This window comes from Sorghum bicolor, chromosome 2 (genome assembly GCF_000003195.3).
Source record: "Sorghum bicolor cultivar BTx623 chromosome 2, Sorghum_bicolor_NCBIv3, whole genome shotgun sequence".
In the NCBI taxonomy this organism is placed as follows: Eukaryota; Viridiplantae; Streptophyta; class Magnoliopsida; order Poales; family Poaceae; genus Sorghum; species Sorghum bicolor.
In genome coordinates, this window is record NC_012871.2 from 56,234,231 (window position 1) to 56,251,116 (window position 16,886).

At 44.4% G+C, this 16,886-nt stretch overlaps 2 protein-coding genes across 7 annotated transcripts; both read left to right on the plus strand.

The window, feature by feature from the left end:
- On the plus strand, positions 976-11,498 carry LOC110432243. Of its 5 annotated transcripts, none has more exons than XM_021452252.1 (17): positions 976-1,536; positions 1,632-1,729; positions 1,832-1,967; positions 2,146-2,268; positions 2,362-2,481; positions 2,573-2,670; positions 2,809-2,944; positions 3,075-3,197; positions 3,274-3,369; positions 3,465-3,557; positions 3,647-3,727; positions 3,829-3,915; positions 4,497-4,824; positions 4,943-5,061; positions 5,156-5,226; positions 5,661-5,802; positions 9,616-9,638. In XM_021452252.1, exons 1-16 carry the CDS (start codon positions 1,068-1,070, stop codon positions 5,793-5,795), a joined length of 2,313 nt encoding a protein of 770 aa, XP_021307927.1. In that variant the 5' UTR covers positions 976-1,067; the 3' UTR covers positions 5,796-5,802; positions 9,616-9,638. The 5 variants fall into 5 exon arrangements, with proteins under 5 accessions (XP_021307927.1, XP_021307926.1, XP_021307925.1 ...); XM_021452251.1 differs by lacking the exon at positions 9,616-9,638 and adding an exon at positions 11,154-11,498 and having other exon boundaries at positions 977-1,536; XM_021452250.1 differs by lacking the exon at positions 9,616-9,638 and adding an exon at positions 8,328-8,445 and having other exon boundaries at positions 977-1,536.
- Positions 13,479-16,835, plus strand: LOC8055578. 2 transcript variants are annotated; one of them, XM_021453295.1, is made up of 3 exons: positions 13,479-13,767; positions 14,439-15,401; positions 15,853-16,812. In XM_021453295.1, exons 2-3 carry the CDS (start codon positions 14,476-14,478, stop codon positions 16,334-16,336), a joined length of 1,410 nt encoding a protein of 469 aa, XP_021308970.1. In that variant the 5' UTR covers positions 13,479-13,767; positions 14,439-14,475; the 3' UTR covers positions 16,337-16,812. The 2 variants fall into 2 exon arrangements, with proteins under 2 accessions (XP_021308970.1, XP_002460116.2); XM_002460071.2 differs by having other exon boundaries at positions 13,480-13,767; positions 14,456-15,401; positions 15,853-16,835.

The following is a 16,886-nucleotide window of genomic DNA, read 5'->3' on the forward strand; positions in this document are numbered from 1 at the left end:
ACCGTCGTGGCTCCGGGAAGACGACGAGCGCGGTGACGGGCGCGGACGACGGGGCAGTCGCGACTTCGGATCTGGAACGCTGGGCGCGACCCTCGAGCACGACGAAGCGGAAGGTGGTGGTGAGGCGGGCGCGGTCGAGCATGGCGCGCGTGATACCGCCCGCGGCGCGCCATGGGCGGAGGTTGTTGAAGGATGGCGAGCCGACGGCGGAGGAGGAGGGCAGGGGCGGGCTCGGGGAGGCGGGGCAGATGGGGAGCCGATGGCGGAGGAGGAGGGCAGGGGCGGGCTCGAGAAGGCGGGGCAGATGGGGAGGGACACCACGCCGCCCACCTTGCTCCAGGCGCGGCTGTCGGAGTCCTAGGCGCGGGCTAGATCTGGAGCTCGCCGCTCGGTGCGATGGGTGAGGAGGAGGAGAAGGGCTTGCCGGCCGGTGGGGTGGAGGAGGAGGGCTCGCCGACCGATGGGCTGGAGGAGGAGGAGAGCTCGCCGAGCGGTGGGTGGAGGAGGAGGAGGCTCGCCGGCCGGGTCTTCAGGAGGAGCCAGGCTCGCCGACCGAAGGTGACGAGAACTATCACTCGACCCTGGCCAAGCCAGGCTTCGCGAGAACGCCCGAATTGGGCGTTTTCAGCAAGCCGCTCAATTCGTACGGAATGAGCTTATGAAAGCCTAGCTACCAAGCTAAACAGGCAACCAAACGAGTCCAAGCTGTATGGAAGCCTAAACAATAGCCCAGACTACGTATCTCGATTTCCAACTTTTGAATTCCCCCCACCGGATTGCTCAGGCCTTGTTTAGTTCACCCCAAAAAGAAAAAGTTTTCAAGATTCCCCGTCACATCGAATCTTGGGGCACATGCATGAAGTATTAAGTATAGACGAAAGTAAAAACTAATTACACAGTTTAGCTGGAAATCGCGAGACGAATCTTTTGATACTAGTTAGTCCATAATTGGATAATATTTGTCACAAACAAACGAAAGTGCTACAGTACCGAAATCCGAAATCTTTTCGGAACTAAACAAGGCCTCAATTGCGTTGCGAGCGCGAGAGGCAAGCCGAAGCTCTCCGATGGAGTCGGAGCCGCCGCAGCGGTGGGCGGCGACGTACACGAAGCAGGTGAAGCAGAAGCGAAAGGCCTATCAGGACGGTGCCCTCCTCCTGTACCCCTCCTCAGGCCGTCTCGTCCTCCTCGACGACGCCGGCGATACCCTAGAGTCCAGATTCCTCCGCTCCAGCGAGGAAATCTCCGCGGGGGCCGCACTCTCCTTCCAGGCCCACCTCGTCGACGTCGGCGAGCCCGAGGACGGCCCCGCCACGTATACATCCTCCTCCGCCCCCGCCTCCGCCGCTGCTGGTTCCAGGAACGCGCGCCGCGGCGGTGCCGCCAGGGCGCGCCCTCCGAGCTCGGGGAGGGTGTTCCCGCCACGCGTGCCCCGCACGTTTGTGAACCCGTCGAAGAGCCACGGCTGCGGTGATGGAGGCCAAGGTGAAGCAGCGGGCTCTGGTAGAGCCGATGTGGCGGAATCCAAGTTCCAAGGTTTGCGCGCCATCTGCTCGACGCATGAGTGCATGACCAGCGGCCTGTGGATGCTTATATGAGGTAAACAAATTGGGCGCTCTTTTGTTCTGCAGAGTGGACCGCGCTTTACACCGCCCAGCTGACTCAGAGGGCGAAAAAGTACCATGATGGCTTGGTGAGGCTTGTGCAAATTGGTCCGCAAGCAAAGCAGGTAAGAAGCACTGCACCTTTGGCCCTCCTAGGTTGTTTCAATAGTCCTGCAATCATCAGTTTACTAAAATGTCATGTTATGTTCTCTGAACTGAATGCTCAGATTGTTTTGCTCGATGAAGATGCCCAAGTACTGTGCAGCAGGCATCTCAAGTCAGGGGAATCCATTGAAAGTGGGAAGAAGTGCCATTTTTCTAATTATCTGGTAGATATTTGTGAGGCCAAAAATCAGAATAAAGGTAACTTCATACATGCTCATGCTCTAGTATAGTCACGAAGCTTTTAATTAGTCCGGGGGCCTGCACCTCATGAGACTTCCTAGTTTCATTTTCTCAATTACGGAATGATGTCTTTTCTTTTCTATCTCACTGAATGGGTGCTACTGTGGCTTGATTGATATGCCATATGCACATGCAGAGCATACCTCAGAGGAATCTATGGTGCACACAAAACCAATGAATGGGAAGAGTACAAGTAACAAGATGGGAATGGGTGCATTGAGTAAATCTCAGAAATTTATTAGTCCACATAAATTTCATGGTACTTGGCTTCAAGTTTATAGAACACTTAGCTATATTCCACATCTTCCTTCACAGTGCCATGAGAATCTTGTTTTTTCTCTGTAATGTGTAGATCTTGAGAACACTGACTCAGAAGTCGCTGCTAGCTCTGGCAAGCAAGAGACTGACAATGCTGAAGCAGTGTCTGCTGACCAACCAGGGAGCCTTATCGAAGCAGATTCAGATTTCAAAGGTCTGCGTGTTAACACTAATACCTGTATTTTGTAGTAAAATGAATTTTGAGGCTTGTATAGTTTTTTATACAAAATGTGCACCCTTTGTAGAATGGAATGCCTTGTATACCACCCAACTAACTCAAAAGGCAAAGAAATACCATGATGGCATCATAAGGCTCATGCAAATTGGCTCACACGCAAGGCAGGTCAGGAACTGGTGTCCAGTTACTTTATTTTCTAAGTAGGTGTCCCTCAGTTCTATAGGAGGATGCTGTTGCCTGTTAGATTATCTAAGTTGGCATGCTGTGGGCCTGTGTGAGTGACAAATCTTACCGTCTGTTTAGATTGTTTTGCTGGATGAATATGGTGAAGAGCTTGGCAGCAGATACCTCAAGTCAGTTGAATCTGTTGAAAGTGGGAAGAGATTCCAGATGCCTAACTATCTTATTGATGTCTGTGAGTTTAGAAATCAGAAGAATGGTTAGTTATATTCCCACCCAAGCATTCTCCTTCTGTTCCCAATGTGTAGATACAAGATGCTGTACTTGTGCAAATAGGTAGCCTAAGCATCTCTTTTTATGAATTGCTCATACTTTCTTCACATGTGTAGAGCCTAGACACTCTTCGAAGGAGGCTTTGAGTCAGACAGGACTGAGAAATGAAGAGAATACAAGTGACAAACAGAGTGGAAAAAGTAAATCACCAAAGTTTGTTAGTCCATTCAAGTGCCAAGGTACTTGTTTGCAAAGTTCTGCAACAACTAATTTGCTTGCTGTATTATAGGATTCATTTGTCTTCAAAATCTGCAGATCTTCGGAAGCGTCACTGGGAAAGCACTACAAGCTCCAATAGGCCACAGATTGGCCCAACTTCCAGTAACTTGGATGCTCCACCAAATTTCAATGGTACAAGAGCTTAACATTAAGCCCCATTAGTTCTATTTCCTGCCTCCCATATAGCTTAATATAGTTCAACTACAATCCATTTTCGGTACTCTCAGATCCTTGGAGTAAATCAGACTGCAATGTCAATAGAAGGGCTAACTGTAGTGAATCAGCATTTGGTATCATGGATGATCCGCTTAAATTTAGTCGTATGGATCTACTGAATCATTAGTTTTACACTCCATTTATACTTTCCATACTCTTATACGTTTTTTATGCAACGTTACTGCTTTTGCAGACATACAGAGGGCCACAGCTACCAATCCTTGTCCTGCATTTGGCCAATTAAGTTCTACCAGGGATCTGCCACAGTTTCATGGTACTGGAGCTTAATGTTACAATATTATGTTCATTTAGTTCTACTTCCTGGTTGTCATATATTCTCATGCAGCATCACCCATGTTTCTCCACGATCTACAGATCTTCAGGCAGGATGCCCCAGGAGTTTTGACAGGAGAGAGGTTGGCAAATCAACTTTTGGTAACATGGATCATTCAGTACGAACTGGTTTGTACATCTTAACTTATTTCTAGCTTGAATATCTGTCTCATGATTCCCGTGTAAGGAAACTGGAAAAATAGTTGCTTTGGACCCCATGGTTGATGCTGGAGTGGCAGAGTGGTTAGGCAGATTGATTTAGTTGCTGTTGTGCTTTGGACTACCTTAGGATCATGATAAGCACTTTGGGCATGAGTGCCCAGTGAGCTTCTGTTGCACAATCTTTGTAAAGTGATCACTTTGTAAAATAAGCTAACTGTCTCGATGCATGCCCTTTTACAATGCCAAAGTGAGTAGTAAACAATCAGTATAGTTCTCAAATCTCAAGTCTAATAAATTGGAAATCCTGCTGTTATGCTTCCATCATGCTCATTTCACTTTTCTTGCGCGTGTTCGATAATGAGAAATTTGGATTTAAATCATGATTTTTTTTATAAATGCATGATGCTATAATAATCATGTTTTAAGTACAAGCCTCATTTTGATGGAACACATTTCCCCCTTAGGTGTGTGTTGGTGAGATGTACAACTACTCTTGCTTATTTAGACTTATGTATTTTATATTAACCAAATGGCATCTTTATCTGTAGCATCCCAAATACTTTCCATCATGAAGCCCCCAGCAGAAGTCAGAATTTCCCAAAGCGCTCCATCTGGACAAGCACATTCAGTGGCATCTTCTGTGTCAAGGACTGCTTTTGATGTGAATTGTAGAAAAAACTCAGTGGTTGATGATTCAAACAGATCATTTGGTGGTAGGGAGACCTCTGGATTATCTCACTTTGCTACCCAGCTTCGTTCATCCATACAATGTTGTTTGAACTTAGAAACTCTGCCACGAAAGAACTCAGTAAGGGATCATCAATGGAATGAATCATCAGGAAACAATTATTCAACTTATGATGATCCAAACATCAGGTAAGAATTTATTTGTCTAATATTTATATCCTAGAATGTGAAATTTCTGGACACCAGCTAAGCTGCAACATGGAAAATAGAAGAGCTGATAAATGTTTACTTCAACGATATTTGATAGGAGACCAGCTGCTTTTGAGGGTCTGGGTTTGGCCATGGTAGATACCTTAGCATCTAACATGCCCAATGCAAAAGGACAGAAACTAGATTCAAGCAATCAGCACTCTGGAAGTTCTAGTGGTACTACTTTGTACATTTGTAATTTGTAAAGCTTGATTGCCATAGAACATAGATGAAATAATAAATGCTGCTTATGTTGGTTTGTATTTTACAGATAATGTGCTAGTTATGAACATTGTGACAGACACAGGATTTCAAGATGGCGGAAGTGGAACAGCAGACCAGGTATGCATTTTCCCTGCGGAACATGCCATGTTACATTTGTGATATAACCGTGTTACGTGCAGTAAGTCATAGGTTCGTCTTTTATTGGGCTGCCCACAGAGGCACATACACAGTTTATTTCTTGCCAGCAGGTTTTTTCTCATGAGATCAGAGCACTGAAGACAGTACTAGATATAGGATTTTGACCTCTCAGTGTTCAATACATGTTTCATAATTGTTTTAACACGAGACTTGATTTGTGATAGCGCTTTTCAATCAGCTAATGGTATTGTTTACTTGGGTCGATCTAGATCGCTTTACCTAATATTAATTAAAGGTTATAATTTCAAAATCCGGCTTCACATATCTGCACAAAAGACCTTCATTTTGTGATTGAAGGAATACAAATTGACTACTGTGCTAGTTACTTGATTCTACTATCTGTGCATTTGCAGCCAACCACACAGAACAGTTCAACGGATGGGACATTTGATGACCCCCCATCGACATCTGCTTACACCCTGACATGTAAAGACCCCAAGATCCAGGCACTAATTGATGATTGCCCTTCTTTTGACCTTGGCTTCTAACCAGAAGGTATGTATAACACTCCAAAATTTTTAATTTTGGATTGTTATTAGAAAATACTAAATTAAATAAGGATTTAAAATTTTTCTAAAATATTCCAAGATTTATTTAATTATTGAATTCCAAAAAGAGAGAAAATGTGGAATTTTTAATTTTTTTATAAAGATTAAGTGGAGGGTGATTTATTTGATGTGTGTTTTGTGCCCTAGTTTTGTTTGGCTTGTCTCAGAAAAAATGAATATAAAATTTCTAGCGAGCCACGTTTAGTCTCTTTTGGTTTTCAAAAAAAAATAAAAGTCCTATTTAAAAACTAATTCAAGTTCGAGTTAAAAAAATAATTTAAAATGTGTTTTTAACAAGATATGCCTTGTTTCTAAAAGAAGTAAAGAAAACAAGCTTCTAAATAATCTCAAAATAGGATTTCAAAAAAAAAGTGTTGAAATTAGTTTAGTAAAATAGTTTAGAAATCAATCTTTATAAAAAGAAAAGAGTTTTTTTTCTCCTCCCTGGGCCGGCCACCACTCCCTCGGCCCATCTTTCCCCCTCTCCTCGCGCAACCGCCCTTGGGCCTTGGCCCAGCAGCCGGCCCAGCATCGCAGCAGCAGACGCAGCCCAGCTCCACCCGGCACCCGCGCTTTGCCACCGACAGGTGGGGCCCGCACGTCAGCTGCGTCCCCAACCTCCGCCCGCATCGTGCGGGAGCCGCCGCCGCCGCCCGATCCCTTCCCCGCGCACCTCCCGAGGTTTCCCGGGCCTATAAAGGCCGTGCCTAGAGCCCCGCGCCCCCCTCGGAACCCTAGGGCAGCAGCCGCCGCCTCTTGTACTCGAGCCGCCGCCGTCCCGAGCTCCGTGCGACCGCCGGTTTCCTCGCCTGCTGCGCCCCGGTCGACAAGAATGGCACCCTGATGTTCGCAAGGAGGTGAGGAACTCTCCCGTACCCTCGCCTTCGCTCTTCGCCCCTTGTAGCGCCCTCTGGCTGAGCTCCGACGAGTTCGCGGCCGCCATCCATGGCGTCGCCGCGCGCAGCGCTGCTCCGGCCTTCGCCTTTCGTCGAGCCGACCCACACCGAGCCCGCTTAGTCACACCGCGTCGCCCCGTGTGCGCGTCTCGCCCGATGGTGCCCCGCAACGCCGTCCAGGCGAGCACGCCGCTGCCGCGCATGGCGCGCCGCCGCGAGCGGCACTGCCCCGACGACCCCATCGGCCGCATCCCCTCCCAGCCGTCCGATCTGAGCCGAGCGGCTCAGATCTGCCCTGCCACCGCGGTCAACGCGGAGTCAGCGTAGCTGACTTGGCGGCCACGTGGCCTCCACGTGTGCGCCACGCAAGCACGACCAAGTCAACTGGTCAAGGTTCTCGGTCAGCCCTGGCCGTTTTGCGAAAAAGCCCCTGCAGTTTTCCATAATTAACCCGCAGTCCACTGCCTTTCAAAAATAATTAGAAATAAGTCCTGTTTTTAGCAGTCTAGTCCCTGGATCCATTAGTATTTAAAGATTTAGTTCTTTATGCTTTTAAAATTCAGTTTTAATTATTTAAAATACGAAAAATAGTTCAGTTTATTCACAGTTTTGCCACTGATCTAGTTTTGGCCATAGAATGCGTGTTTTAACTCCGATTGAGCCCGTTCTTGTCGCGTTAGTTTCATATCGCCGCGCTCTACGCAGTAGTATAAATATTTATCATGTAACTTATTTCTAAATTTATTGATTTAAATATAATTTGATTAATAGCTTTTAAATTTGAAACAATCTAGGGTTGTAATTCGGTTCTCGTTGCATTGTGACTATGTCGATGTAATATACATATTAGCAGTGCTATATTTATTGTCTCTAATCTGATTAATATTCTGAATGCATTACTATTTAAGTAATTTAAAAACAATTTAGGATTTACACTTCGGTATCTTTATAATCAAATGTGAACTTAAATACTTCTTGATTATAATTTGTTTATTTAAACATGAAGCACATAAATAATTTAGTAATATTTGTCCAGTCTTTTTGATTTAAAAGTAAATTATGTTTATAATTTTGATCTTTTGTAAATAAATAAATGCCCATGTTATTAATATCAACCTTAATGATTCTTTATTAATTATAACTTGATTAGTTTAAACATGATCACTCGATTAGTTGCTTTCATATATTCTATTTTTTTTTTAAAACTATAAATGTTTGATTGGCTTCAGTGATATATAATTAATTATGAATAGAATATGACTAACATTTAACCCTCACCTTTATAATTCTTTATAATTTGGTCAACTCAACTTTCGAGATATTTCTTTGAATAATCCATCACCTATTTTCATAAAAATACGACCAGCGTATAGTCGTCTTCTCCGTTACACTACGAACCTCGAAAGTTGTGTCCGTTTAACGATAGCTCCGTTCTCAATCGTTCTTGCGTTGTCACGATCGTAGCAATAAGTCGTGTCGTTTAGTGCGCTCTTTCTAAGCTTTTCTTTTGATTGATGCTTGTTCTTAGTCATGATTGTTTGTTTGTCTGTTTGTGTTGCTTGGTTGCTACGAGTAGAAGAAGCGTGGTTCGTCAATAGTGAAGACCAGGAGCTGAGGACCGACAGTCGAAGCAGAAGTTGGAGATCAGAAGAAGGAAGTCAAAGATTTCTGAGCAGTTAAACACTGGGAATTAAGGCAAGTGCAGACACCGTTTGATCATTTTGAACCTACTCATTAATGTCATTTACTTTATATGCATGTGTCCAATGAATGCAAAACCCTAAGGACATGACTAGCTTTACTTACTATTCCTTGTTCACCTGGGGTTATGTATATGGGTAGACTAGGCCATACTAGGTTTGCTTAGCTGCCCTACTCATCTTATACACATGTTCAAACAAGAATTACTCTCTACTCAACTTGATGCTTAAATTGTGCTGAACCTTTGGTCACTGTGGTGATGGCGATGATGGATGCTTACGAGCATCGTGATGATGGTGGTGAAAGGGGGAGCGGGTACCGTTGGTGGTCCGGTTTGCCGGGCGTACCCGTCTCTGCTCTCCGTAAGGACTTAGTCAGGGAGCGGCCCCCTGGGACTTACAGTGCAGCTCCAAGCTATATGGGCTCTGGCTTGACTAATTAGCAGGACCTCCACTGGTAGGGTGTTACTTTCCGGGTAGGCGTAAGGAATGTAGCTTGGGTATTCATATTAAGAGGTCGGTCAGTTCGGGGTCCCATTGCTATGGGCACGGCTGCCGCGCGCCCCGGCAAAAACTTACGAGTGGCATCCTATTAGTTGGACCCTGTGAAAGGTCTCGTAGTGAAACCCTGCCTGCTCACCTTGGAAGTGTTTTGGGGAGTCGCGACCCCGGGCAAATGGGAATCACGACTTGGAGTGAACGTGCACACCTCTGCAGAGTGTAAAACTGATATATCAGCCGTGCTCACGGTCACGAGCGGCCCAGACCCTCACTTGATGAGCAAATTGGATTCACTGGTTACTTGGAGATGGAACTTGGCGAGGTTGCTACCTCGTGTTTTGGCGGAATGGCTATTCCGTGTTGGCAGGATTGCTATCCTGTGTTAATAATTGGGGTTAATCCCTGGATTACTATAATAATTAGGATAGTCTTTTAAAACATGCTAATTGCTACCTACACTAATTAAGGGTTGGGTTTATGCTACTCATATTTAGTAATAGGTTGTTCTAATAATTGTCATAATTAAAAGAGATCAACTAAAATGCTACCGCAGTCAAACCAAGCCAGCTTTACCTTGTTTTAAGCCTTGCATGTCATTACTTTTCGTCTGTGCTTGCTGAGTTCGACATGAACTCACCCTTGCTATTTCCCCCCACACCCCAGTGTGTAGTAAAGTGCTGCTCAGAAGGACATAGATGCTATGGAGTTTTTATAGAAGCTTATCAAAAGTGCTTGGCGTACGGAGCCCCCAGTCAACCGTCCCTGAGAAGAATGGAGCCTCAGAAGTTCTAGCTTTTGTTTCCGCGTACTCTGATGTTTTGTAAGTGTTAATATAAATATGTTTTCCGCTATATATAACATTGATTCTGATATTTCTATTCTTTTGTTATATGTGTGGACTTCCTGGGCACACATATGACGACTCTGGTCTTATTTTAAAAGCCAGGGTGTGACAGTATGGGCCTATGGCCTGCCCGATCTTATATTCAACATAACATTACGTAGCATAACCTGGCCTACTTGCGGTATGACTTGCATATAGGTAAGCATGAGTTTAGTTTCTCTTGTTTCTTGTTTTGAAATGTGTGTATTCCGTTGGAAGCCATATGATCCATAACAATACACGAGTTGAATTGCTGTCTCGTTCGCCCCCAATTTTGTGTCGATTTGCTAAGTTGTCTTTATTCCACATTCTCACCGTAAACTAATGTGCAGCTAGATTAGTGCCACAGGGAATTCCTTGTGTCAATTTTCATGTGACATGGTATCATGAATATCGTCATCGAGTTTCCAGCTGCCACAGAGCAAGGCAATGGAATGTTTATGACATGAACCAAGGCCTTGTTTAGGGCCTGTTTAGATTGGGGATGAAAATTTTTTGGGTGTCACATCGGATGTGTCGGAAGGATGTCGGGAGGGGTTTTTAGAAACTAATAAAAAAACAAATTACATAGCTCGTCAGGAAACTGCAAGACAAATTTATTAAGCATAATTAATCTATCATTAGCATATGTGGGTTACTGTAGCACTTAAGGCTAATCATAGAGTAACTAGGCTTAAAAGATTCGTCTCGTGATTCTCAACTAAACTGTGTAATTAGTTTATTTTTTTATCTACGTTTAATGTTCTATACATGTGTCCAAAGATTCGATGGGATGGATGAAAAAATTTTTGGTGGGAAACTAAACAGGGCCTTAGTTACAAAAAAATTTTGCAAAATTTTTCAGATTCCCCATTATATTGAATCTTTAGACACATGCATGGAGTATTAAATATAGACGAAAATAAAAACTAATTGCACAGTTTGGTCGGAATTGACGAGACAAATCTTTTGAGTCTAGTTAGTCCATGATTGGACAATATTTGTCTGCTACAGTATCGATTTCCTGCAATTTTTATGTCTCGAATAGGAAGGGGGAAGTGAGCATGTAGCTCACGCACGACAATGGTTCTTTTGTCCACTTGTTTCCAGAGTCAAGGACTATGCGTGGAGAAGTTTGTATTTGTATGGGAATACTACTGTGCTAATGTTCTGATGAATCCGTTCATTATTTCCTGTGATCCCACCGAAATAAAAAATATCTACGTGTCCGGAACTCCGGATACTGTCAGTTCCTATGTTTTTTTTCTTTGCTCATGTAACCTACGGTCTCTGAAGATCTGTAGAATTCTAACGAGTTCGGGGCTTTTCTGTCATCCAGGATTTCGCTCTTGTGATGATCCGTGGGCAGAATTCAACCAAAGGCGGCGGTTTTGTGAAGAAATCGGGAGGGCGAAGTGTGTGCGTCGGTGCTCAGGGTTGCGCCCGGTTGCAGCTCTTTTCTCTCCTCTTTTTCCCCTTTTGTAAACCCAACACTGAACTGACTGGCCGCTTTTGCTGTTTGGCCCTTTGCTTGACACGAGTGTGATACACGTCGTCGATCGCTTCAGTGTAAAGTCATTCCATTAGGTTTCTTGTAAGAGAAGCCCGGTCAGTTGAGTGTTGCTGCTAGTCTAAATTATTGGTTACTTTTGTTGTCAAAAAAAAAATTATTGGTTACTTTAAATTCATTCTAAATTAAACTTTTTAATTTCGAGTAAGTTTATTTATAATAAAAATTCTACCAATACCTACAACATCAATCTACTCACCCCACCTCAAAACGAACGCATATCTTGTATTTCAAGGGGCTAAACTATATTTATTATCAAAATATACTCCGTAGTCCAAAGCATATCTTGGTTACTTTAAATTCATTCTAAATTAAACTTTTTAATTTCGAGTATTAAAGTATTAATCTAATGATGATACCTAGTAACGTCGTAGGCATTAGCACTTCCATTGTATATATTTAACTAATAAATTTAGAAAAAGCGTGATTGTTTTTATATATGTAACTAATGAATCTAGAATTAGTCCAAAAGCGAGAGGTGTATTTTTTTTTATGGAGGAGTAGTTTCGCTAAATTCAGTTTTGAAATGGATTTTACTATAAAACTTGGTTAGAGTCAACCAGGCACTCACGTGGAAAAAAGGAAGGAAGGAGGGGGGGAGGGGGCAGTGTTCTTTTTTTCTTTGTTTCCTTTATTTATTTTTCCAATGCTCCCATGCTTTTGGTTTTGGGAACATGGGCCTTGTTTAGTTCTGAAAAAATTTCAGATTTCGCTACTGTAGCACTTTCGTTTTTATTTGATAAATATTGTCTAATCATGAACTAACTAGGATCAAAAGATTCGTCTTGCGATTTACAGACAAACTGTGTAATTAGTTTTTGTTTTCGTTTATAATTAATACTTCATGCATGTGCCGCAAGATTCGATGTGACGGGAAATCTTGAAAACTTTTTGGATTTCGGGGTGAAGTAAACAAGGCCATGGTGATCGTGGCGGACACGCACAGCGGCACAGCACCATGGGCTCCGACGTTCGGTGTGGGAGCTGAGAGTGAGGTGGCCGTATGACCGACGGGACACCTGCCGCCACGCTGCTGACCCCAATGCCCCACCACACCACCGTCACCGAGCGTGTCAGCAAACCTGAGAGGGAGCAGAGCACCGGAAATGCGAACGGATATTGTTTAGTTGCAAAAAATTTTGCAAAATAGGTACCGTAGCATTTTCGTTTGTATTTGATAAATATTGTTTAATCATGGACTAACTAGGCTTAAAAGATTCGTCTTGTCAATTCCGATCAAATTTGTGCAATTAGTTTTTATTTTCGTCTATATTTAATACTCCATGCATGCGTCTAAAGATTCGATGTGACGGGAAATCTGAAAAATTTTACAAAATTTTTTGAAACTAAGGCCCTAGATTTCCTGCCGAAAGAGACACACACGGGCCCGCAAGTCGGGAGGGATTCAGGAATGCTCACACGAGACGGCACGCACGGATTATTTGCCCCCTTGCCTTTCCAATCAAATTCCGAAAATAATTCCTTGGCACCCTTTCTTGGACCAGTAAGGCTTTGTTTAGTTCCAAAATTTTTTGGAAAATAGACACCGTAGCATTTTCGTTTGTATTTGACAAATATTATCCAATTATGGACTAACTAGGCTTAAAAGATTCATCTCTTCAATTCCGACCAAACTGTGTAATTAGTTTTTATTTTTATCTATATTTAACACTCCATGCATGCGTCTAAAGATTCGATGTGACGGAGAATCTTAAAAAATTTACAAATTTTTTTCAGAAACTAAACTCTACAGAGAGACGCCCCGATCGTAATTGGACGGAAAAAAGAACACGACGCGGGAGACGAGGGGCGCTGTCAGAGAAGGTGAGCAGTGCGTGTCGTGGACGGCAGCTCGCTTTACTACTATTAATTAGTTTATTATAAAAGAAAAACACGACGGACGTTCATTTGTTCGCCATAGCCGAGAGTATAGAGTATTGAAAGCTAGTAATCCAAAACTAGCATTATTATTTATTTATTTATTTATCCGACGAGACGAAAAGGATTGCGGTGCGGGGCAAGAAATATCATTTTATTACTTGCGGTTTCTTCACTTCAACCCCTGCTGCTGCCTGCTTCCTTCCACGTCGTTATCCGGAACCGGAAGAGTAGCGAGGAGGAGAAAAGATCCCCTCCGTCCTTTTTACTCCTACTCTTTCCCCTCCCGTCCGTCCTCGTCTCGTTGTCCTCCCTCCCTCCCTCGCTTCTGCGGTGCGGTGCGGTGCGGGATACGGCCGGGCCAGATTCAGTCAGCGCCTTACTCCATGATCCGGAGGAGCGCCTCACGTGCCGGGGACGACCTCTTCGCCACCCAGTAGCAGCAGGAGGCCTCCTTGCCCCTTGCCGGTTGCCGCGGTTCTTGCTTGTGGAGTCGGGTTTCCAGGTGAGGCGCCTGATTACTACTTCCTCTCTCTCTCTATCTCTTTCTTCCTTTCCTGCGATGGTTGATCCTTGCCCTTGGCGGCGTCGGATCCTTCTGCACCTGTCGGATCGATCCGACGATGATCTGATCTGTTGCTGCCCGCGCGTCTTGATTTCCTCGTGCGTCCAGTGAAAAATCGTCCTGTTACTGAAAATGAATCAACTCTCAGACGTGTATCAGTATAGCGTTCGATTTTGGGGGCAGATCCGACTCCTGTCCTGTGCCCTTACTTGCTTGCTTGCCCGCAGTTCGGGGACACCGTCGAGGAACCGCGCAATACATGTTTTTTTTAGTTTAGTTTTCTCCAATCGTTCTGGAAGTTGCCACACTGAAATTGGCCTTCCTTCTTGATGATCTACCGTGCACTTCAACGTTGCTTGCATGTCTCAGCATCTTGTATTTTCTTTTCTTTTCTTTTCTTTTTTTTTTAAAAAAAAATTAGACAAGACACTTGTTGTCTGTTTATGGATTCTGCGTATCTAGCTTCCTTGTACCATCTATTACACTCCTTCGATGCTAAGCAATCATTGATGGATGTAATGATTAGGCCCACCCAATAACACTTGTTTGCTGCAATTCTTTGTTTGTCCCTGTCCTTCCCACAAGTAAATTGCGTACTAATCCGAGGCCAGATGATTTTGTGACACAGGTTAGTAGCATGCGGGAGTGATGGCGGCCGCCGAAGCGAGGGCTGCCTGGCAACGCGCCGCCAACCGCTGCCTGGTCCAGGAGGATGCCAAGCGAGCTCCCAAGCTGGCCTGCTGCCCGCCGCCCCTGCAACCGCACGACGCGAGCGATGGAAGCCCTCCGAGTCCGCAAGACCTCCATTCCCCTACATTTATGCCCATCAACTGGAACCTGATGAACTCCAGTCTGCCCATGGAAACCCAGTGGTGGCTCCAGTTGCAGCCCAACTTTGGGTGCCAGGCAGCCCTTGCTAGGGACCACCTCAACTATGTAGGTGGGGACGCCGCTGAGAAGAAAATGGAGGGTTTAGCAGCGCCTGTATCCAAACTTGAGGATGTCCAAGCAAAGAATGCTGCAGATCCTTTTGAGCCTCCGTGGATCGTTTCGATGGCTTCCATGAAGCAAACACCTGAGACGGGTTTGGAGGAGTTGAAGAATCTTGCTTTCTATACCCCAGTGAGCCTCAAGTGCAAAGGAAATGCCAACAACTGTATTTACGAGGATAAAGAGTCTGCAGAGTTCAAAGCTTTTGATCCTCTGTTTCCTAAGAAGCCGCAAAAGGAACACTGTGAAATGCATGCCCCTTGGGAACAAACCAAGAAATCTCAGCCATGGTGGCAAGTAGCTGATGTCGATGGTTTGGCTTCCCTTGTCGCTGAAAGAGCAATGGAAAACATTATTAACAATGATCTACCAAGACCCACTCAGACAGTCCGTGTTCATGGAGCTGAAGTGAAGGGTCGTGAAAACAAGGATGATTACGGGCTGCCTGCTCTTTCTGTGGGCAAAGAGCCAGATCCTGTACATGACACTATGGAGTATAGCTACAGTGTTTCAAGCACCACCAATGACACGTATTCTTCTGATGGGGGACGTTGGCAACAACATCAAAGAAATAATGTGCCCGGGTAAGTTATTTTCTTTCAACAAGCAGTGAAATAACCACAAGTCCAAAAATACAATGATGTGTCTTCCTTGTGTGGTTTCCACTGGGTTTTCCCTGTTTTATGTAGTTCTCCTCACTGATGGAAAAACTTAGATGAAGCATAGTTTCCATGTACTGAATTTAAGAGACTAATAACATAGTTTCCCTGTTTTACGAGTTCTAGTTTGTGTCAATGGTGATATCCTCCTGTTCCCTGCTGTCTATTTATATGCAAGGTCCAATTCAGTATTTACTTACTTCTTTTCAATGAAAAGTTATGTGTGATTGTCTGAAGTGATCTGTGCATCAATCATAGGACCAGATAGTAGGTATCCTTTGGATGCATCTCCATTGGAAGGCTTTAGATGTCTTCTATTTGTCCATGTCTTGTTTCCGGTCCCTGCCCATGCACTAAATATTATCATATTCTGCAGGGATGCACAGGATTCTGATGGTTCCACCATCAATACACCAGGCAGCAAGCCAACATATCAGAATGCTTCCGAGAGGGCCAAGCTACTAGATGCTCTCCGTCATTCACAAACACGTGCTAGGGAAGCTGAGATAGCTGCCAAGAAAGCCTATGACGAGAAAGACCATGTCATCAAGCTATTGTTCCGTCAGGCCTCACACCTCTTTGCATGCAAGCAGTGGTTGAAAATGTTGCAGCTGGAAAACATATGCCTTCAGCTCAGGTTCAAAGAACACCAGATAGCAACCATGTTCCCGGACCTTCCCTGGATGGTGGTGAAGGAAAAGGTAGCACCTTCTCAAGAGCACAATGACGGGACTAGGAAGAAAGGCAGAAGGCCAAACAGGAAAGGTGGCCTCTGCAATGCCGTTGCATTTGCTGTTGGTGTTGGTCTTGTTGGTGCTGGATTGCTTCTTGGCTGGACTCTTGGGTGGCTACTGCCGTAGCTGGAAGTTCCATCATCTTCGATATGACCATAAAGGTGACAGGACAAATGCCTCCTGTGCAAACTAAATTGAATGGCAATAGGTAAGCTCCAGCTCCGAGTCTCTGCTTCATGGAGAGTGAAAAAGGGCAGATTTTTGGAATTCTTCCACGGTAGTCTGTTGATTTGGTGATGGTAGCTTGATACCTTATGTTGGTTCCTGTATATATAGGATCTGGTGTACATACTGCCAGAAACTGGATACCTAGGTTGGTAGTGTGGGTGTGGGTGTGGGTGTGGATGTGGATGCGATGCTTATCTGTGTGTTGTACATAGGGTCAGTGGTGGTCTGGTGGAAGATGAAATCAGCCGACTTCAACAACGTATGTGCTAGTACTGTAAATCTGTAGCTTTTATTTGCTTAATTAATGTAGCAGAAATTGTGTTAATCCGTGTAATGTGTGTTGAACGTATTTGCATGTCTTCTCCTAGTGGTTATGGACCGAGTCTATTTATCATTCTGTGGATTCAGTTATTTTGTTCTCTTATTCTAGACCACTTGGGGATTGTTT